The sequence below is a fragment of the Pimephales promelas genome, chromosome 5 (assembly GCF_988280905.1).
Source record: "Pimephales promelas chromosome 5, fPimPro1.hap1.1, whole genome shotgun sequence".
NCBI lineage: Eukaryota > Metazoa > Chordata > Actinopteri > Cypriniformes > Leuciscidae > Pimephales > Pimephales promelas.
Window position 1 is genome coordinate 39,926,734 of NC_142773.1, and position 16,550 is coordinate 39,943,283.

The 16,550-nt window shown below is 36.0% G+C and overlaps 1 protein-coding gene and 1 long non-coding RNA gene across 6 annotated transcripts in view; both read right to left on the reverse strand.

Annotated features, from left to right (window-relative positions):
- Positions 1-470: 470 nt before the first annotated feature.
- LOC148981506 (uncharacterized) lies at positions 471-4,267 on the reverse strand. Of its 3 annotated transcripts, none has more exons than XR_016168593.1 (7): positions 4,132-4,267; positions 1,909-1,951; positions 1,752-1,829; positions 1,417-1,506; positions 1,127-1,228; positions 701-945; positions 471-611 (listed from the first exon to the last, which is right to left on the reverse strand). It is a non-coding gene; the product is annotated as an uncharacterized LOC148981506 (long non-coding RNA). The 3 variants fall into 3 exon arrangements; XR_016168592.1 differs by lacking the exon at positions 4,132-4,267 and adding an exon at positions 2,073-2,212; XR_016168591.1 differs by lacking the exon at positions 4,132-4,267 and having other exon boundaries at positions 1,909-2,022.
- A 4,617-nt stretch (positions 4,268-8,884) lies between these two features.
- tle2c (TLE family member 2, transcriptional corepressor c) overlaps positions 8,885-16,550 on the reverse strand; it is a 23,895-nt gene continuing 16,229 nt past the window's right edge. The window contains exons 7-13 of one of the 3 annotated variants that reach the window (XM_039684347.2): positions 15,868-16,045; positions 14,812-14,828; positions 13,638-13,784; positions 12,138-12,188; positions 10,360-10,512; positions 9,202-9,312; positions 8,885-9,023 (exon numbers count right to left, since the gene is read on the reverse strand). In XM_039684347.2, coding sequence (XP_039540281.2) covers positions 9,202-9,312; positions 10,360-10,512; positions 12,138-12,188; positions 13,638-13,784; positions 14,812-14,828; positions 15,868-16,045 — 657 coding nt within the window. In that variant the 3' untranslated portion in view covers positions 8,885-9,023. Of the gene's footprint in view, positions 9,024-9,201; positions 9,313-10,359; positions 10,528-12,137; positions 12,189-13,637; positions 13,785-14,811; positions 14,829-15,867; positions 16,046-16,550 lie in introns of all 3 variants that reach the window. The other 2 variants (XM_039684345.2, XM_039684346.2) reach the window with 2 other exon arrangements.

The window sequence follows — 16,550 nt, forward strand, 5'->3', positions numbered from 1 at the left end:
CAAGTACAATGCATATACATTCAAACAAATAATAAAAGATTTGCACAAATATTTTATCCATTATTTCATTTTTTTGTTGAGTCCAGTTTGTATCTGTTTACCCCAACCCAAATTATACTTCAAAAAGCATTTCCATATGGGTATTGCACCATTACAATGTTTGTCAGAAAGATTCACTCTTTCACTGCGTTCTTTCCTGCTTCCCTGTGGTTGTGTCAGTTTGACAGAAGTCCAATAAATACAAAATCTTTGGAAGCAAAATACAGCATTGTGGCATTACTTTGGTTTCAATCACTTCACTGAATTGAATGGAAGGTGGACCATAAGGTGCCTGGATACAATCATGAATTATTAAAAGCCTTTTAGTCCTCTGATTGGCACAGACATGACTGTCAATGATGGTGAAGTAGGTACAATGCATGTGTGAGTGTGGACAAATAAATGTCTCTTCCAAAATTATTTAAACGAGAAAGGGGATCAATGGCAAGGCGTAGAGTTTCAATGTCCTCTGTCTTCAATGGACATTCCATGTCTGGCACTGTAACGCCCGTGTTGGCAGAGTTATGAGAGAGCCCTGAGCTCTCCCAATCAATATCCTCAATTTGAATTCCCTAAAACCAACAGAAGATAGTATTATCAGTATATAGATTGAAAAAAAAAAAACATTTAAAGGCGGACAACAATGTTATTATCACTCAACTGCCACATCTTCCTCTGGCTCGCGGATGGGGTGCTGCAGCATCCCGAGCTCCCACAGCTGGTTTGGGGTAAGGAAGCCCTCTGTCCTGATAGGATGAGCCTTCCATCCAGCAGAAAGCCTTGGGAGGAAGGTGTACTGAGCACAGAAGAGATGGAGATTATCCGAGATGTCAAGGGATCCATCTTCCTCCAGGCTGTGTAATACGTCATAGTAAACATGAGTAACTTCTTTCCAGACGTTCGATTCTACAATTCGTGAATAGAAAAGTTCCCCATGGGTCAATCAAACAATGTACAAGAATAGCCAAACAGCAATTCAACTGGAGTAAATATCACACTGAAGGGCACACCAACAACAACAAGACATGTCATGTACCTACTTGATCTTGGGGGTCATTTGATAATCATTTCAAAAGGAATAATTCACCTCTGGTTGTGCACACTTATAAAGCTTCCATGTCCTGTGCCTCTAATAGTGAACATCATCTGGGCAACGCTGACATTTTCAACACCCTGGTCACCTCTTACTCTGCAACTCATCAGATTGTGAAATTAGTATCCATCCAGCTGAATCAACAAAACTTTACTAAAAATACTGGATCATTTCCTCACACAGGTTCATGAAAACTAAATGCAGCATTGAATAAATCCTGATCATTTCATGTTTCACAAATATTTATATTCCTTAAACGATACTACGAGAACAGCATTACTCACTTGTAAGGCTATCCAAATCTCCTCACTCCATCCAGAAAAAACTGAAGCGCAGTACTCGCTGTTGTTGGACCCAGCATTGAGGTACATAATCTAAAGGGTGGAAAACGGACATGAGTAATACTAATAATAGTTATGGGATGGTTGTCATAACATGGATTTGAACAAAAAAAATATGGATTATACCAACAATATTTTCATGAGTATGTACTTTGATACAGTGCATTAATCCATTGGTGGGAAGACAGATGCTTGGAGGGACATCACAAATATCTCACTAAAATGCTACAAAATCTTGACATTTTTATACTGAATAAATTGTGCTAAGATTCGGTTACCACTCTCCACACTCGCTTGCATGTTCCTCCAGGTCATCGGGAGGAAAATTACGGCCACAGATTGGTCTGCATCTGCAGCTGGAATCACTTAAATGTTTAACATTAAAAGGTGCAGACAATAATACCTCAAAAATAAACACTCCACATCACAACATACCTCTGTCTTTGTGGACACGAAAAAACACATCTTCCTCCGTAGGCTGTCAGGAGGAATAACAAAATTGAAAAAGAAATTGTGACATCATTGCATATATGTGTTGTTACTCATCATTCAACAGATGTTTTTGCATAAACTGTTCATTAACTGACACAGCCTCATACCTTAAATCCACATCACATCAGGTGGAACTGGCCACTTTACAAGATATGACAAAATTCAACTGTAGTGTTGAGCCTCCTCTCTGTTCTCTTAAAACATTGTATTCAAGCTTAATGGTCTCCCAACATTATCCATACACACCTCCAGAGGATAAGTATCTGAAGGCTTGCATGTTTCAACATGCAGCGCTAGGATTTGCAATGGATAGCTGGTGTGAAAGGAGTGGCACATTGCCTTTGGCATACTAGAGAAGGACCTTGAGTCAGGAGGCAGTGGTTGAGTGTCTAGTTCCTCGTGTACGGAGCAATATATAATAATAATAATACATTTTATTTCAGGGCGCCTTTCAAGACACCCAAGGACGCCTTACAGAGAAAAGTTAAAACAGAACATTAAAACTAGCCAAAAATAATATCAATATAAAATCAAGTTGGTACAATCAAAAAATAAAATAAAGTCTCAATGAAAATCTAAGTAGAATAAGCTAGTCTGAACAGATGAGTTTTAAGTTGAGATTTGAATTGAGGAAGAGAGTCTATTTGACGGATGTGAAATGGGAGAGAATTCCACAGACGTGGTGCAGAACGGCTAAAGGCTCTAGCCCCCATAGTGCTCATTCTGAATGTTGGAACAGATAAAATACCAGCAGTGGAGGAGCGAAGTGTTCGAATATAGGACACCCTTTCCGCCTATACTTGCAGTCTTCAGCATTAGCCCAGTATATCCATTGTCCCCAGGAGACGCCATATATAGTTTTCTAGAACCCCACCCTTTTAACAAGAAAAGTTATTTAATAGTTGAACTCTATTGAAATGTGACAGTACTCATCACTCAAGATATTGATTCAAATTATTTTATACCAAGATTAGATTGGCCATGGGTAAGTTCTATGTACCTGCTCCCAGACACACTTTCCAGCTTTGGATAAAGATCTTTGAGGGTTGAACATACCTTCAAGAGTAATATACACTACCGGTCAAAAGTTTTAGATCAGTAAGATTTTTAAGTCTCTTCTGCTCACCAAGGCTGCTTTATTTGATGAAAAAAAAATGACAAACAGTAATATTTTGAAATATTATGACAATTTAAAATGACTGTTTTCTATTTTAAAATATTTTAAAATGTAATTTGAAAGCTGAATTTTCAACATCATTACTGTTGCTGATTACACATTAGTTTTCAGTGTCACATGATCCTTCAGAAATCATTCTAATATGCTGATTTTATGCTCAAAATTTTCAATGTTGAAAACAGTCATGTACCATTCCCCCCCCCCCCCCCAAAAAAATTCTATAATGAATAGAAAGTTCAAAAGAACAGCATTTATTTAAAATATAATCTTTTCTAACATTATAAATGTCTTTACTGTAACTTTTGATCAATTTAACTGATCCTTGATGAAAAAAAGTATTTTCTAATTTCTTTCCCCCAAAAATAAAAAAATAAATTACTGACCCCAAATTTTTGAATGGTAGTGATTTATGTTACAAAAGCTTTCCTTTTCAGATCAATTCTTTTCTTTTCAACTTTCTATTCATCAAAGAATCCTGAAATAAAAATGTAAAAAAAAAACTGTTCAGCATGGATAATAATAATCATAAATGTTTCTTGAGCATCATATTATAATAATTTCTGTAGGATCATGTGACACAGCAGTTTTAAATTGTAATAATATTTCACAATATTTCTTTCTTTTTTTTTTTTGTATTTGTATTTTAGCAGTAACGTTACTCTGACAATGACAACCACGAGGAGAAGTTATCGGGAATCACACTGAAGACATGACCAGTCTACTTGGCGGCGGCTAACACTCTACGTTTGCAACAACATTTTCACCGGAGGAAGAGGCAAACGCTTAGAAATAATAAACACCAGGCAAAAATGTTGTTACCAGAGCTAACTTAGGCTACCATAAAAACGTGGGATTATAGCTACTGTGTTAGCATTAACAACGTCGGGACTCGGGAGAAAGATTTCATTTCCCCCGTTTCTACAAAATTAGCTATAACATTAACAATAGTTAAACAAAAGATCGTTAGATCGTATAAAAAATGTCATTACCGTATTTGTCCCAGCCGAATCCATGGTGGTGGTCACGCCAGTCGGTAAGTGAAGTCAGGCATGGCGGGTAACAAACTGTGCTCCAAAACATTGGTGCTGATTGGGCCAAGAGGAGTGCTGTGCGCCAATGAACGCTATCGATCTCCGCTCGATAGGGGATTATCACGCTTCCGGGTTTCATGGGCGGCATTTGTTAAAGTCCCCGTGAAATCAAAATTGAACCTATTTACTTTGTTAGAGCATATTACTAGTCTTGTGGTGAACAATTAATCCGTGCAAGTAAAAATATATTTAAAAAATGTTTTACCTTAGTAATCTTTAATCAAAATCTGAAAAGTTACTTCCGGTCTGGAACGGTTTCTTTTTCTGATGACGTAGGTTTCACAACTTGGGTGGGGAAACGCTTAACCACTCCCCTCAAACCGTTAGTTTACTATGAGCGAAAGATGGAGAGGAGGAGCGCTAGAGTAAAACCCTGCCCTCTGTTCAATATTCCGTTTCACTTGGAAATACGTCACAGCACTGGAGAAAAATCTTTTGCAACTTCCGGTTCACGGGGACTTTGGGTGCTTCTCAATATCCCTCCTCGTCTCCTCGCTCCTCCGTCCTCCCTCCTATGACCCGGAAACCGATCGAGCTCAGCCATCTTGAAGGACATCTCAATTCTCTAATTGCACCGTGAGGAGTCGAGGATCGAGGAGATAGGAGGCTTCCTGAGGAGTCATAAGCGAGGATACACAGCTGCATCCTACGCGGAACTGTTATACTGACTAAACGTGACGCACGTGTCAATTCTCCTCCCCCTTCACATCGGTCACAATCATTTTAATTTATACTTTACCTTTGCAGTTTATATAAACCACACATCTCAGATATTTCAACAGTATAGTCTATCTTTATTATTATTTATTATGAATTACCAAACTTCAACAACATAAGGGCAGATCCTTTTAGCGCTGCTGATGACACTGTGGAGTGACGCTCGAGTGATCAAGAATTCCAATGGATATAAAAAAGCTTTTATTCGATTCCTCTGTCCTCCTTTCCTTTCCTCGCTTCCTTCCCTCACGTCCTACAGGGGGTGGAGCTGAGACGCAAGGAAAGGAAGCAAGGAAAGGAAACGAGGATGCACAAATAAGAAATGAGAAGCACCCTTTAACTTTGTGCATGTCCACTTCCGACGCAGTTCAACAACGCCTGATACGAATGTTATTTATGTCACTGCTCTGTTCCACTTTGTAAATCTAACCAACAACGCCAACCCTACTTAAGTTTTCATGGATTCCCGACTGAATTGAGTATAAGGAAGAAGTGGATTAAAACTTTAAAATAAAACAAGGTAGCACGTTTGTTTGCAGCCGGCACTTTAGTGAATCAGACTAATTTACCAGGGATGCCGTATAAATAAACTTAGTGTAGTCCTTCATCAGTTCGCCAGCGAGATCGGCGATTCAACGGAAGTGGCAGTGCACAAAGATCACAGAATCCGGAAGTACTACGTATCAGCGTGATAATCCCCTCCAACTACCCGGATGTTTGTCTCAGTAACTTTAAATTGAATTTGAGAACTGAATGTGAAGATACAGTATATAGAGTTTACATTTCAGTGAGGATCACATTTTATTGGACTTCAGTTCCAAACAAATAAATTCCATTTCAAATTATACAATTCAGATTCAGTTTTTGAATAAATTCAATTTTAATTAAACAATACAATTTCAAAATTATATGATTTAAATTCAGTTTTTCAATGCAATTATTCAAGTTTAGCCATTCAAATTCAAATATAAATGGTTTAAATTCAGTTTCTGGTGGCACATATTTCAGCCCATACATTTCATTCTACCGAACTTCACGCAAGTCGTGCTGGATTACATATACACAGATCAGACGAATTAAACTTGAGGTAACGCAGCGCTGTTTCACTTGCTTGCTCTACCAGTTTCACTATCACACTAAACGGCATTTGAGTTTGTTGAATGTTGTTAACGTTAGTTAGGTTGTGTTGGCTGAATGAGACTATAAGCTAGATCAACATTAGAATAAGATCATATTCTAACTTTTCATCATGTTGAACTAAATAACATTGAGTTTTATGTACATTTGCTTACCTGCCTAATAAAGTAACTTATGCAACACTCTGTCAAATCGAAGTCGCGGATGTGGATCAAAGATGTTGATCTTCGTTTAGTCCTCTTTTTGTCTCAAAGTCTGCTTGCAATGGTCCAAAATGTTTTAACAAAACAACAACAGCGTGAGCGTCCTTCTAGGCATAACGGGCAGTTATTAACGTCTGTCGCCATGGTTACTATTGTCAAAGTCAAACCTGGCCGAAACCGAGGGTAACGCATATATGACGTCATTGACTCCTCACACGCCCCGTTTCCTTGGTTAAAATCTCAATTTTCTCACGATTTACAAATGGTTGGAAACATTTGGGATATTGTAAGTAATCAACTAAACAAAATATATAACACTGGCCTAGTGGTTTATGGATATTGTACTGCAAAAATCCTGCATATTGTACCTTTAATGTAGACGTAGACTAACTCAACCAGAACCCGCCCATTTATTTAGCGTATTTTAGCTTGGAATATTGTGACGTGTTCGTTCCCTGAAGAAAACTCAAGACTGGAGGCGTTTCAGGGAGTTCAGAAACACTGAAAAAATATCATTGCTCTTTACTTGCCAACAACTCGGTCTTCCAGTGGAAGGATGACACAAATGCATTTGTTTAATAAAATGATATTTTAATCTAACTTTGTGTCCATAATATTTCTTTATTAAGTGTTAATTATCCATATTAAAAAGCAATAAGGCACTCGATGTCGTGCTGTATTGTGAATATAAACACACTAACAACATCTTTTAACCATGATTATATTCACAACACAGCACAGCCTCAAAAACCTTATTGCTTAAATCAGTGTCATAAAGTGAGTTTTCATAAACAACAGAAGCTGGTATATTACAAGCAAAAACAGCATTATTCCTCTTTGATTAGTGTGAACCTAATGCTATATTCACTCAAAATGACAGTTTTATTAAAGTCAGGGAAAACAATGCAATGACTTCAGGGTGTTTGAACCCTTTACTGACAGTTAAAAGCTTTTGGGGGAAAAGTGAAATGGTGGTAAAACAGGAACACCATAATGTCCACTTGTCTAGAAGTTTCCATGTCTTTGTTTTTGAACTCGTTTTGACAAAATTGGCAGTAAAAGCATCTCAGTCCAGTTCAGTGTGGGAGATGATACGGAGAAATCCGTGTCTTGACTCCATGTGCCTGTCACGCTGAAAGACAAAGTAAGCACAGGAGGATTACACAACAGAAAGAGAATATTATCTATCAAGTTATTGTGCACTTTAGCATGGTTGGATTTATGTGATTTGATTTTCAGTATTTTGCAATATTTTACAGTTACATGCTTTTAGGACACATCCAAATTAATAGCACCTAAAATCATAAACTTGGATTTTTAGGATGTTACATCAAGTGAACATGTTTTTTAAGAAGCAATTTTGCTCATATAGCAAATGCATTATATTGTATTTCATAATAAAAAACCAATTAAAATCAAAGCATTTAATCAAAATTGACTGAAATTGGTCACCTTTTTTGGCTTTTCAATAAATGATTAAAGGGTAATATAGATATTGATCCCATTAATTACTGGTGGGTTAGATCCCCTTCAAAAAAAAATACTCAATGAATTTTTACTTTACACATTTTTAAAAAATGTTTTTGTCTCGTTACAAAAGTAAAAAAGATTTGCAAATGGTTTGTAAAAAGTGTTTTATTTAATACTTTGTTTAAAAAAGCCTTTGTGACAAAATTTTCATTTATATTTACCATTGTTGGCCACATAAACAACATATTTAATAGTTTAATTTTTTATAAAATGTTTTTTTAATGAGTTGTTGGACACAATAAAAATGTTTAAAAAATTTGAAAGTTTTAAATTCTTAAATGCATAAAAAAGTATATATTATTAAATATATACTTTAAAAAAGTGTATTACATTAAATAAAAGTTAAAAAAACACACTTAAAATGTATTTATATATATTTGAAATAAATAAAAAGATTAGTAATAATAAGACTTAGAAAAGTTATATACTTTTTGTACAAGTTGTTGGACAAATACTTATTTTGTCTATAAGTATATTATATTAAATAAAAGTAAAACAATTATAACAATTTAAACAATTTAAAATATATTCATACACTGTAAAAAAAAATCTTTTCATGGTTAGTAATCACATTTTCTGTGTTTTCAAATCAACTTAAATAATTTATTTAGTTCAGATAACATATAACTTTGAGTTTCTGATGATTAAATCATTCAACTTCATTGCATTAACTCACTTTTTCCATTTCAATGAACTTAAAATTTTAAGGCAACCAGGTTACTTACTTTTTTAAGTTAAACCAACAATTTTTTTACAGTAAAACAATTATATATATATATATATATATATATATATATATATATTTGAAATAAATAAAAAGATTAGTAATATACTACACATGTATAAGGTCGAATATATAATAAGGTTATATATATTATATATATAGCTTGTAATTGTGAAGTTTAAGTGGCAGCTCACCAGAATATTCAGCTTTCTTTCTAATTGGCTGACAGAGCTGTCAGACAGCTGATTGGCTGATTACGCCCGGCGTGTGAAAGCACAGATGCGGTTCGCTCAGAGTTCGGCTCGAGGGCCACGAGGACGGATGAAGGGCTTCTGACAAGGCACCTGATGCCCAGGCCCGAGCGTTCAGGGGCCGACCCGGTGCATTCTGGGACTGGCCCCGTGCATTCTGGGAAGGGCGGGCTGGGGAGGGGTAGCGGCTGTCTTTCACTAGTCTCACTCCATGGGAAGGAGTGGGTCCTGTGAGGGAAACCAGACGCCAAGGTGTATATAAAGATTCATCGCTAAAACTGAGTTTGCAAGAATTGGAAAAAGCATTTGGAGCTGAGAGAGAGAGATGAGATCACAGACGAGTGGAAAACCATCCCCCTGCCGCCCACGTTTACTGTAAGCGGGAACAGCGTGAGTCAGGACTTACCTAGTGTTTGAGAACGGGAGACGGGCCGCGGGCAGAGGAGGACAGGGGTGCAGGAGAGCCAGGAGAGAGTGATTCATGGGACGCTGAAGGAGAAGGAGATCTCACTTTCTCCTGAAACACAGAGGAAAAGAGCTGAACTTCTCTTTCCTGTTTATTCAGAACCAACATTAGATATGTACGGCCCTATAAAATGTGTTTTATTTTTCCAAATTCAATGTTTTCTGTTTGAATTTCTCTTACTTCTCTTACATTGATAGTGGTTTAATAAATTTAATAATCATAAAGGACATTCAAAATATTTGAACAATGTAAAAACTAGTAACAAATGTAGCAAATATAGGACCCTATGAAATATGTTTTGTTTTTGCAAATATTCTGTTTTATGTCTTCCAAATTTTTAGTGTTTTGATTATTTACATTGATCAAAAAGAATGTATAATCAACGGAATTCATACAACTTTAACAACAACAAAACAATGTAACAATAATAACTATTAAAGTTTTTTTCCACAGAAATATTTTCGGTTTAATTTTTTCTGGATTCTGTGTTTCATGTTTTAATACAAATGTATCATCCAAAAAAAGAGGTAATTTCAATGAATGCCTAAAACTTTAACAATTTAATTAATCTTTTAAAATCTTTATTTTGGCAGACAAAGTGCTGCACAACAAATTTATTTTAAATTAAAACATAACAAATTGTGATATTGTGTGATATTCCTTAAAAAATAAAGTTTTTTTTATTTATTATTATTACTTTGAGAAGTACATTCAATAAATTAGCCACATCTGTCTTTTTATAAGTTAAACCGGACTTTTATTTTGACAGGTTGTCGTGAACTTTTATTTTGACGGGATGTCGATCTTCATCTGTTTGGAAGCGTTTTATTTGGAAGACATGAGAGTGAGAAATTAATAAGCAATAAGTAAACTATCCGTTTAATATTCACAGTCACTAGTCCATATCGCAATTTGAAGAGTTTAAAGTGTATGTCTTTTGATTTATTTATTAAAATTTAACGTTAGCCAAATTCCATGACGTCGCAGTAAATTAGCATTTTCACAGGGCCCTAGATTATATGCTTGAAAACTATACTTTCCATGACGAGGAGCTAGTTAAACTTCAGACGTACGAGAGTATTGCTCATGATCCAATACCTGAGTGGGGCTCTTGCAGAGTCCAGGTGAGCGCGGCTGAGATCGAGGTGAAGAAGAGGCTTCCCGGGACGGGTTCTTCCGGACTACCGGAGAGATGTTCAGCCCGTTCCCCTCGGTCGACCTGGGAGAGACTCCAGCGGGTGACACACTTTTCTGCAAACAAAGACGCTACGAGATGTCATCACAAACGTCAAATCACATCACACTTCCTCAAACAAAAGCAATAGCAACTGTTTGCTCATGCAAATGCCATCTAGATATGACTCAGTGACTCCTTTAATAGGATTTTATTGACATAGTATAATTTAAACGAATGGTGCAGGACAATTCATGTGCCGAAATGGTTTCTTAGATGTGTTGGTTAAATACAAACCTCTTGTATGAACAGTTTAGAGATGCATACACTGAAATTTATGTTTGTTAGTTTCATGTTAAAGTTTGGCAAGTCTTTACAAGATCTGGAGGCATATACAAATATGTTGAAGCTTGATTTATTTACGTTTACTTTATTGGTTAATTACATTTTGATGATGCTGTTAACCAGGTAAAAACACTGTGAACTCATCCTTTGCTGCTAATGAAAACTTTGTTGTTTTAGAGAAACCTTCAACAAATATTATATATAATTATTGAAGGGAGTTTTCTATTTATTATAGTATGTTGCTGGCATTTGATGTACAATGATCTTGTTTAGATGATTTTGATGAATGACTAACTTTGCAATACTAATTAATTGTGCTTTTTTATTTAGGAAGAACTCAAAGTGATTTCAAACTGATTAAAGCTGCAAATATATGACAGCTGATCTGGGCTATTTAATTAATATGCCAAAATGAAGCCTTTATGACTCAAATCTATGATTTATGAACGTGATTAAACTGTATCACAACGGTCATTAATATTTCATTATGTTTGATCAATGGTTTTTGTACTTCCAAATAAGAAAGTGCACAAAAATACATGAATCAAAGCATCATGACATTTCTAACTATTTGAAGTATTGAACTAATGATCTATCAAATATTATATGATAAAGTTTGTTATTGTTACTAAAGAAAGATACCCGGTTCATAAATCAAAAACTCATAAAGGCTTACATTTTTTTAACATAAACATTCAAGAACTCTTATGAGGTCACAGAAATACTGGAAGCGACCAATGACGTGTCGTGCCTGGGAATGTTCATTAAAGGGATACTTCACCTCTGGAAAGATGAATGTGTATTTAAAAAGGGTCATTTATGTAGAAGAAATGTGAAATTATTTTTGAATTTGGAGCTTTCTAGACTGAGAAAAGCCAGAAAATGTATTTTTGGCTTATATGGATGAAAGACAACAACTCCCAGAATGCACTTGCTTCGCTGCCCTAGGAGGCCACGCCTACCGGTAACAGAGCGCAGTAGTTAAACAACAAGTCTAGGCTCAGTCTCCGTGATAAGTCTGTAGTCTTTAGCCTCTCGACAAAAAAATGCTCCGATGACGCAAAATGCCGATTTTTGCGTCATCGGAGGATTTTTTCCAGACAAAAAATACATAAATCTCTCGTCTCAGGGGGATATTTGAGGGTGGAAAGCATGGTAATTCGAAAATATTACAGGTTTTCTACTAATACAAAGCTTAATGCTAAATCCTGAAGTATCCGTTGGCTTTAGGCTACTCTTCAGCAACTGAATGTATGAATTACTACACATCCAACTTTACTAGGAGAAAATGTTGGTGCACTGTTGACATCCATTGTAAACATTGCAAGAATGAGAAATAAAGTAAGTGTATTCACACCTCTTTAGTGCTGTCTCTTCTGAGAGCGTCTTCATTTTTCCCGCCACTCTCCTGCAGGAAAGGCACATGATCAGACCCACCCAATCATCAGCTCCTCATAATAAAAATCACTGTAATATCTCAAATGGAGACTTTGCTCAGATCTCTTGCTTCTTAGATGTTTCTCCAAAGATTAAGACTTCACGTGTGTCTCCTCTTTCAGAAGATTTTTTAAAACTGTGCTCAGATTTGCCAAGATACTAAAGATTTCAGTTAGGGTTATTATTGTAAAATAGAGCTAAAACTATTAAAAGCACCTCTGTAAACTGAAATAAAGCTAAAATAAAAATGTATACAAAAAATAAACAATAGATTAAAACCTTGTTGACTATCCGAAATAAGTTGAATTACTGAAATAATGAACTAAAAACAAAACAAAAGTAGTGTAAAAAACAATTAAAACGCACATTTACATAAATTACTAATTTGTTGTAAAGAAAACTGAAAATATGAAAAAACAAAAGATAAAAAAACTATATTAATATATAAATAATACTAAAATAAGACTGAATTCAAACATTTCACATCAATTCAGATCTTAATAGCGCTAACGTTGCACACTTAAGGCCTGTTCACACCAGAACGAATTTTCGCGCACAATATTCGCAGATGTTTAACGCCTCGTGACCAAACAAAGGGGGCCAATGTGAGTGGGCACATCGACGCGGATAACACCAACGCCACGTGTTTTTTTAAAAACGCCACGGGTTCTTTTTTTAGTTTGACGCGCCGCGTCAAAAACTATCCGACCAATGAGATTGGCGCTTTTGCTCACATGTTTGTAGCTTCTGAAGTTACAGTAAAACACAACTGGGGGGGCGCTCAAACACAAAACGGTCTCGCCGAGCACACATACGTTACGGTGATGAAGATATACGCCAAGTAGCGTCTTCACTGCCTTGAAGAAATGAGACGAGGAAGATGCAAGGCCAGATGAATGTAGAGCTGCTGGTCTCGCTGGTGTTAAAACATAAAGAACTATATGATAAATGCGACGGCGACTACAAACATCTTGATAAAAGAGAGCTGTTATGGAGTGGTATTGCAGAGCAAATGGGCGCCATCTAATGTCAGGGAATATTACATGTTCACTCGGCTCATCGCTTGGGTGTGAACACAAAAACGCGCTCACGAATAACGTGCGCCGAAATTCGCCGCGGTGTGTACGACCCTTTACTCTACAACAGCTATTGACTCATTTGTGTCTTAAATAAATAACTGAGAGCTCATTATGCCTCCCAAGCTATAAAAGAGCAACATTCCTCTAGTTTGGTGAGTGGATGCATAAGTCAGTGTTCAAGGATAAAATGAAATCACGTTGAATAAATGATGAGCATGAATATTCAATCGCATGTCATTTAGCTGAATATGTAAGTACATACGAAAATCACAGACTTCAGGATGATCTTAGAAACTGCTAAGTGAGGAAGTACTAGCATGTTTGGTCTTGGCTTGACTCACCCGCCGTGTTCGTCCCGCGCCAGTCTGGTCTGAGCCGCCCCGTTTACTGTCCACATCAGTGTGAGAGGATGAAGAGGAGGAGGGAGGAGGAGGAAGACCCAGACGCAGTCCTGCAGAGCGATGGCCCACCGGAGAGCCACTGCCACTCTAAAATACACACACTATAATCTCACACCACTGCATGCGCTGAATATAACCTCAGTCTAACATGAACTGACATCCATCCATATCATTTCAACACACATCCACTGCAACAGAGCTTAAAATATTATCAGTGTTCAACACAAAAAATGGTGAATTAATTAACATTATACATTTCTGTACTATTTCTAACTACATGTTAAATAAACATATTTTGCCTGAAGAACAAAATTTGTTTAATTCATATTGTCATGTTGTTTGTAATAAGTTTTTTTTGTTCTTGTTTTTAATAGAAAAAATAAAATAAAACGGCAAAAAAATATGTATATTGTGATTTATATCGTTATCGTGCTCATATCGATATTATACCTCACAATGTAAAACATTAACATTAAAGCAAAATCTCTACCTGTTAGAAATTTACATAAACCATTTTGTATGGTTATAAGAAGTGATTTTGTACATTAATATATGGATTTTTTGAATATTTATACTGTATCACATGAGTTTAGTCAATTTCATACATAATGCATGAATAACCATTATTTTTTCTGAATTACAATAAGGAAGGGGTTGTTTTTTTTGACCATTGAAATCGTTAAAAATCATATTTAACTTGAATCTCAAATGCAAAAAGGCCTTTGTTTTCTGATTTTTGTTTTTGTAACCTGAAAATTGAAAAGTAAAATGTTATACTGTAAGTTTATGGATAATCATTTATGCACAAGTTCTGTGAAAATGGAAAACACCACCATTATATTATCAACTGATAATGTGTTTTACTGTTGGATGGTATATACCGGGGGCGTTACTATAAAACAAACTATAAAACAATAAAAACTACTTCCATGATGATCACGTCTAATGCATGGCTTTAATCATTTTTACTTAGATGCTATACTTACAAAAATCCAATCCAACATATAAAATCCAATCAGCAGTGCAATCCTGACAGAAAACAAGACCATGCAAACACACTTCACTAATGGAGGACCAATGGGAAGAGGATGACATCTCAGGCTTTAATACTCACCCTGTTTGGGGCTCCATCTAAATAAAATAAAGAGAGATAGGCTCATTGAGATAAGATGATCCTGTTATATTGAGCATTTGCAATGCATTACAGGAATATTCCAGATTAATTTCAATCTAAAGTATATGGATCAAATCTGTTGCATTCCAAAAACATCACATTTACAGTATTGCATGTACAATGGAAGTCTATGAGGCTTTCCAGAAGGTTTAAAGGGGTCATCAGATCCACATTTTCCACAAGTTGGTATTCTTTGGGGTCTTCATGTAAAGTTGTGGTTTAAATTCCTCAATGGTTGTGTAAAACATCCTTTTTACCTCCTCAAAAACAGCTCTGTTCACAGCGACCCGTTTCAGTGCATGTCTCTTTAAATGATAATGAGCAACTGCTCACCCATCCCCCCCCTTCCCCCTCCCCCTGTCTTTAAAGTGATGCCTTGGCGGACAGAATACAAACGGCTGAGGGCGGAAATATGCTAAAACGGGAAATATGTTAATACGTGACAGTCCGTCAGTGGTTGTGGCCGGAACATGAGCAAAATGACATCATATTGCTCAGAAAATCCAAACGGCTTGATTATTGAGAGTGTTTACGCTTTTTGAGGATTAAAAAGAGGAGTGAATGTTTTTTTTTTACAAGAATGGACCATATAAAAGTTAATTTCGCATCCGACGACCCCTTTAAAACGTAGAAATGAAAAACGTTTCTTTTTAAATGAATTCTTCTGCAAAATGTTGCTATTTGAGTTTTGTGTTTTCTAAATGATCCTTTTTGAGGTGGAGAAAAATATGCTCTATGTAAACGGTGTCCATGTCTGATTATGCATAATGCCTTATTATATACGCAGTAAGAAAAAAGTGGTGAGACCCTCATGGGATTGTATTGACAGTAATTTTGTTTAAAAAAAAAAAATAAGTAAAAAATACTACCTTAATTACTACTGTTAAAATAAAATAAAAACATTACTTTTATCATAATGCACTAATGAAAATAAGTAACCCAGAATACTCATTCTGACTCCATTAGCATTTCATTAAAATGAGGATTCTCACGCACCTCTGGAGTCCAGGTGCTCGGGGTGAGTGATGTCATCTTTAGGCGCCAGGTGCGGGGGGAACGGGAAGGCCCCGGGAAGAGCCATGAGGCTGGCACCCGCTCCCAGGGTCAGTCCCGAGGGGTGTGGCGTCAGAGGGAAGCCCGGGGCATGATGGGATAGATGCTGGAACTGCTGTTGCTAGACGGGGGAGGGGAGAGGAGAATGACAAGCTAATGAAAACGTGACATTTTTACAACATTTTCATTACGAAAAAGAAGTTTATTCAAGTGTGCCATTAGTATACTTCTTTTAAACTAAAAATAAGAAAGTATACTTTCAGTTTATTTTTCCTGTACTTCTCAGAAATATACTTCAAATTACACTTAAGTGTACTTGACTTATACTGAGAGAAAAGCAAGTATATTTGTCCTGTTCTTGTACTCAATCTTTTTATCCAGAAATACTTAAACGTATAATTAAGTATTCAAAGTATACTTGTATAAGTATTACAGTAAAAAAGTAAACTACTAGTATACCCATAAATTCACTTGCAATAGACATGAGATACATAATTATGAACTAGTTGTGCACTTACTGTTACACTTATAGTACACTTAAACATATACTTTTATGTACTAAAAGTGGGCCAATTTAGTCCCAGGTGGTATTAAAATAGTACACTTACAAGTTTACTACTTGTACA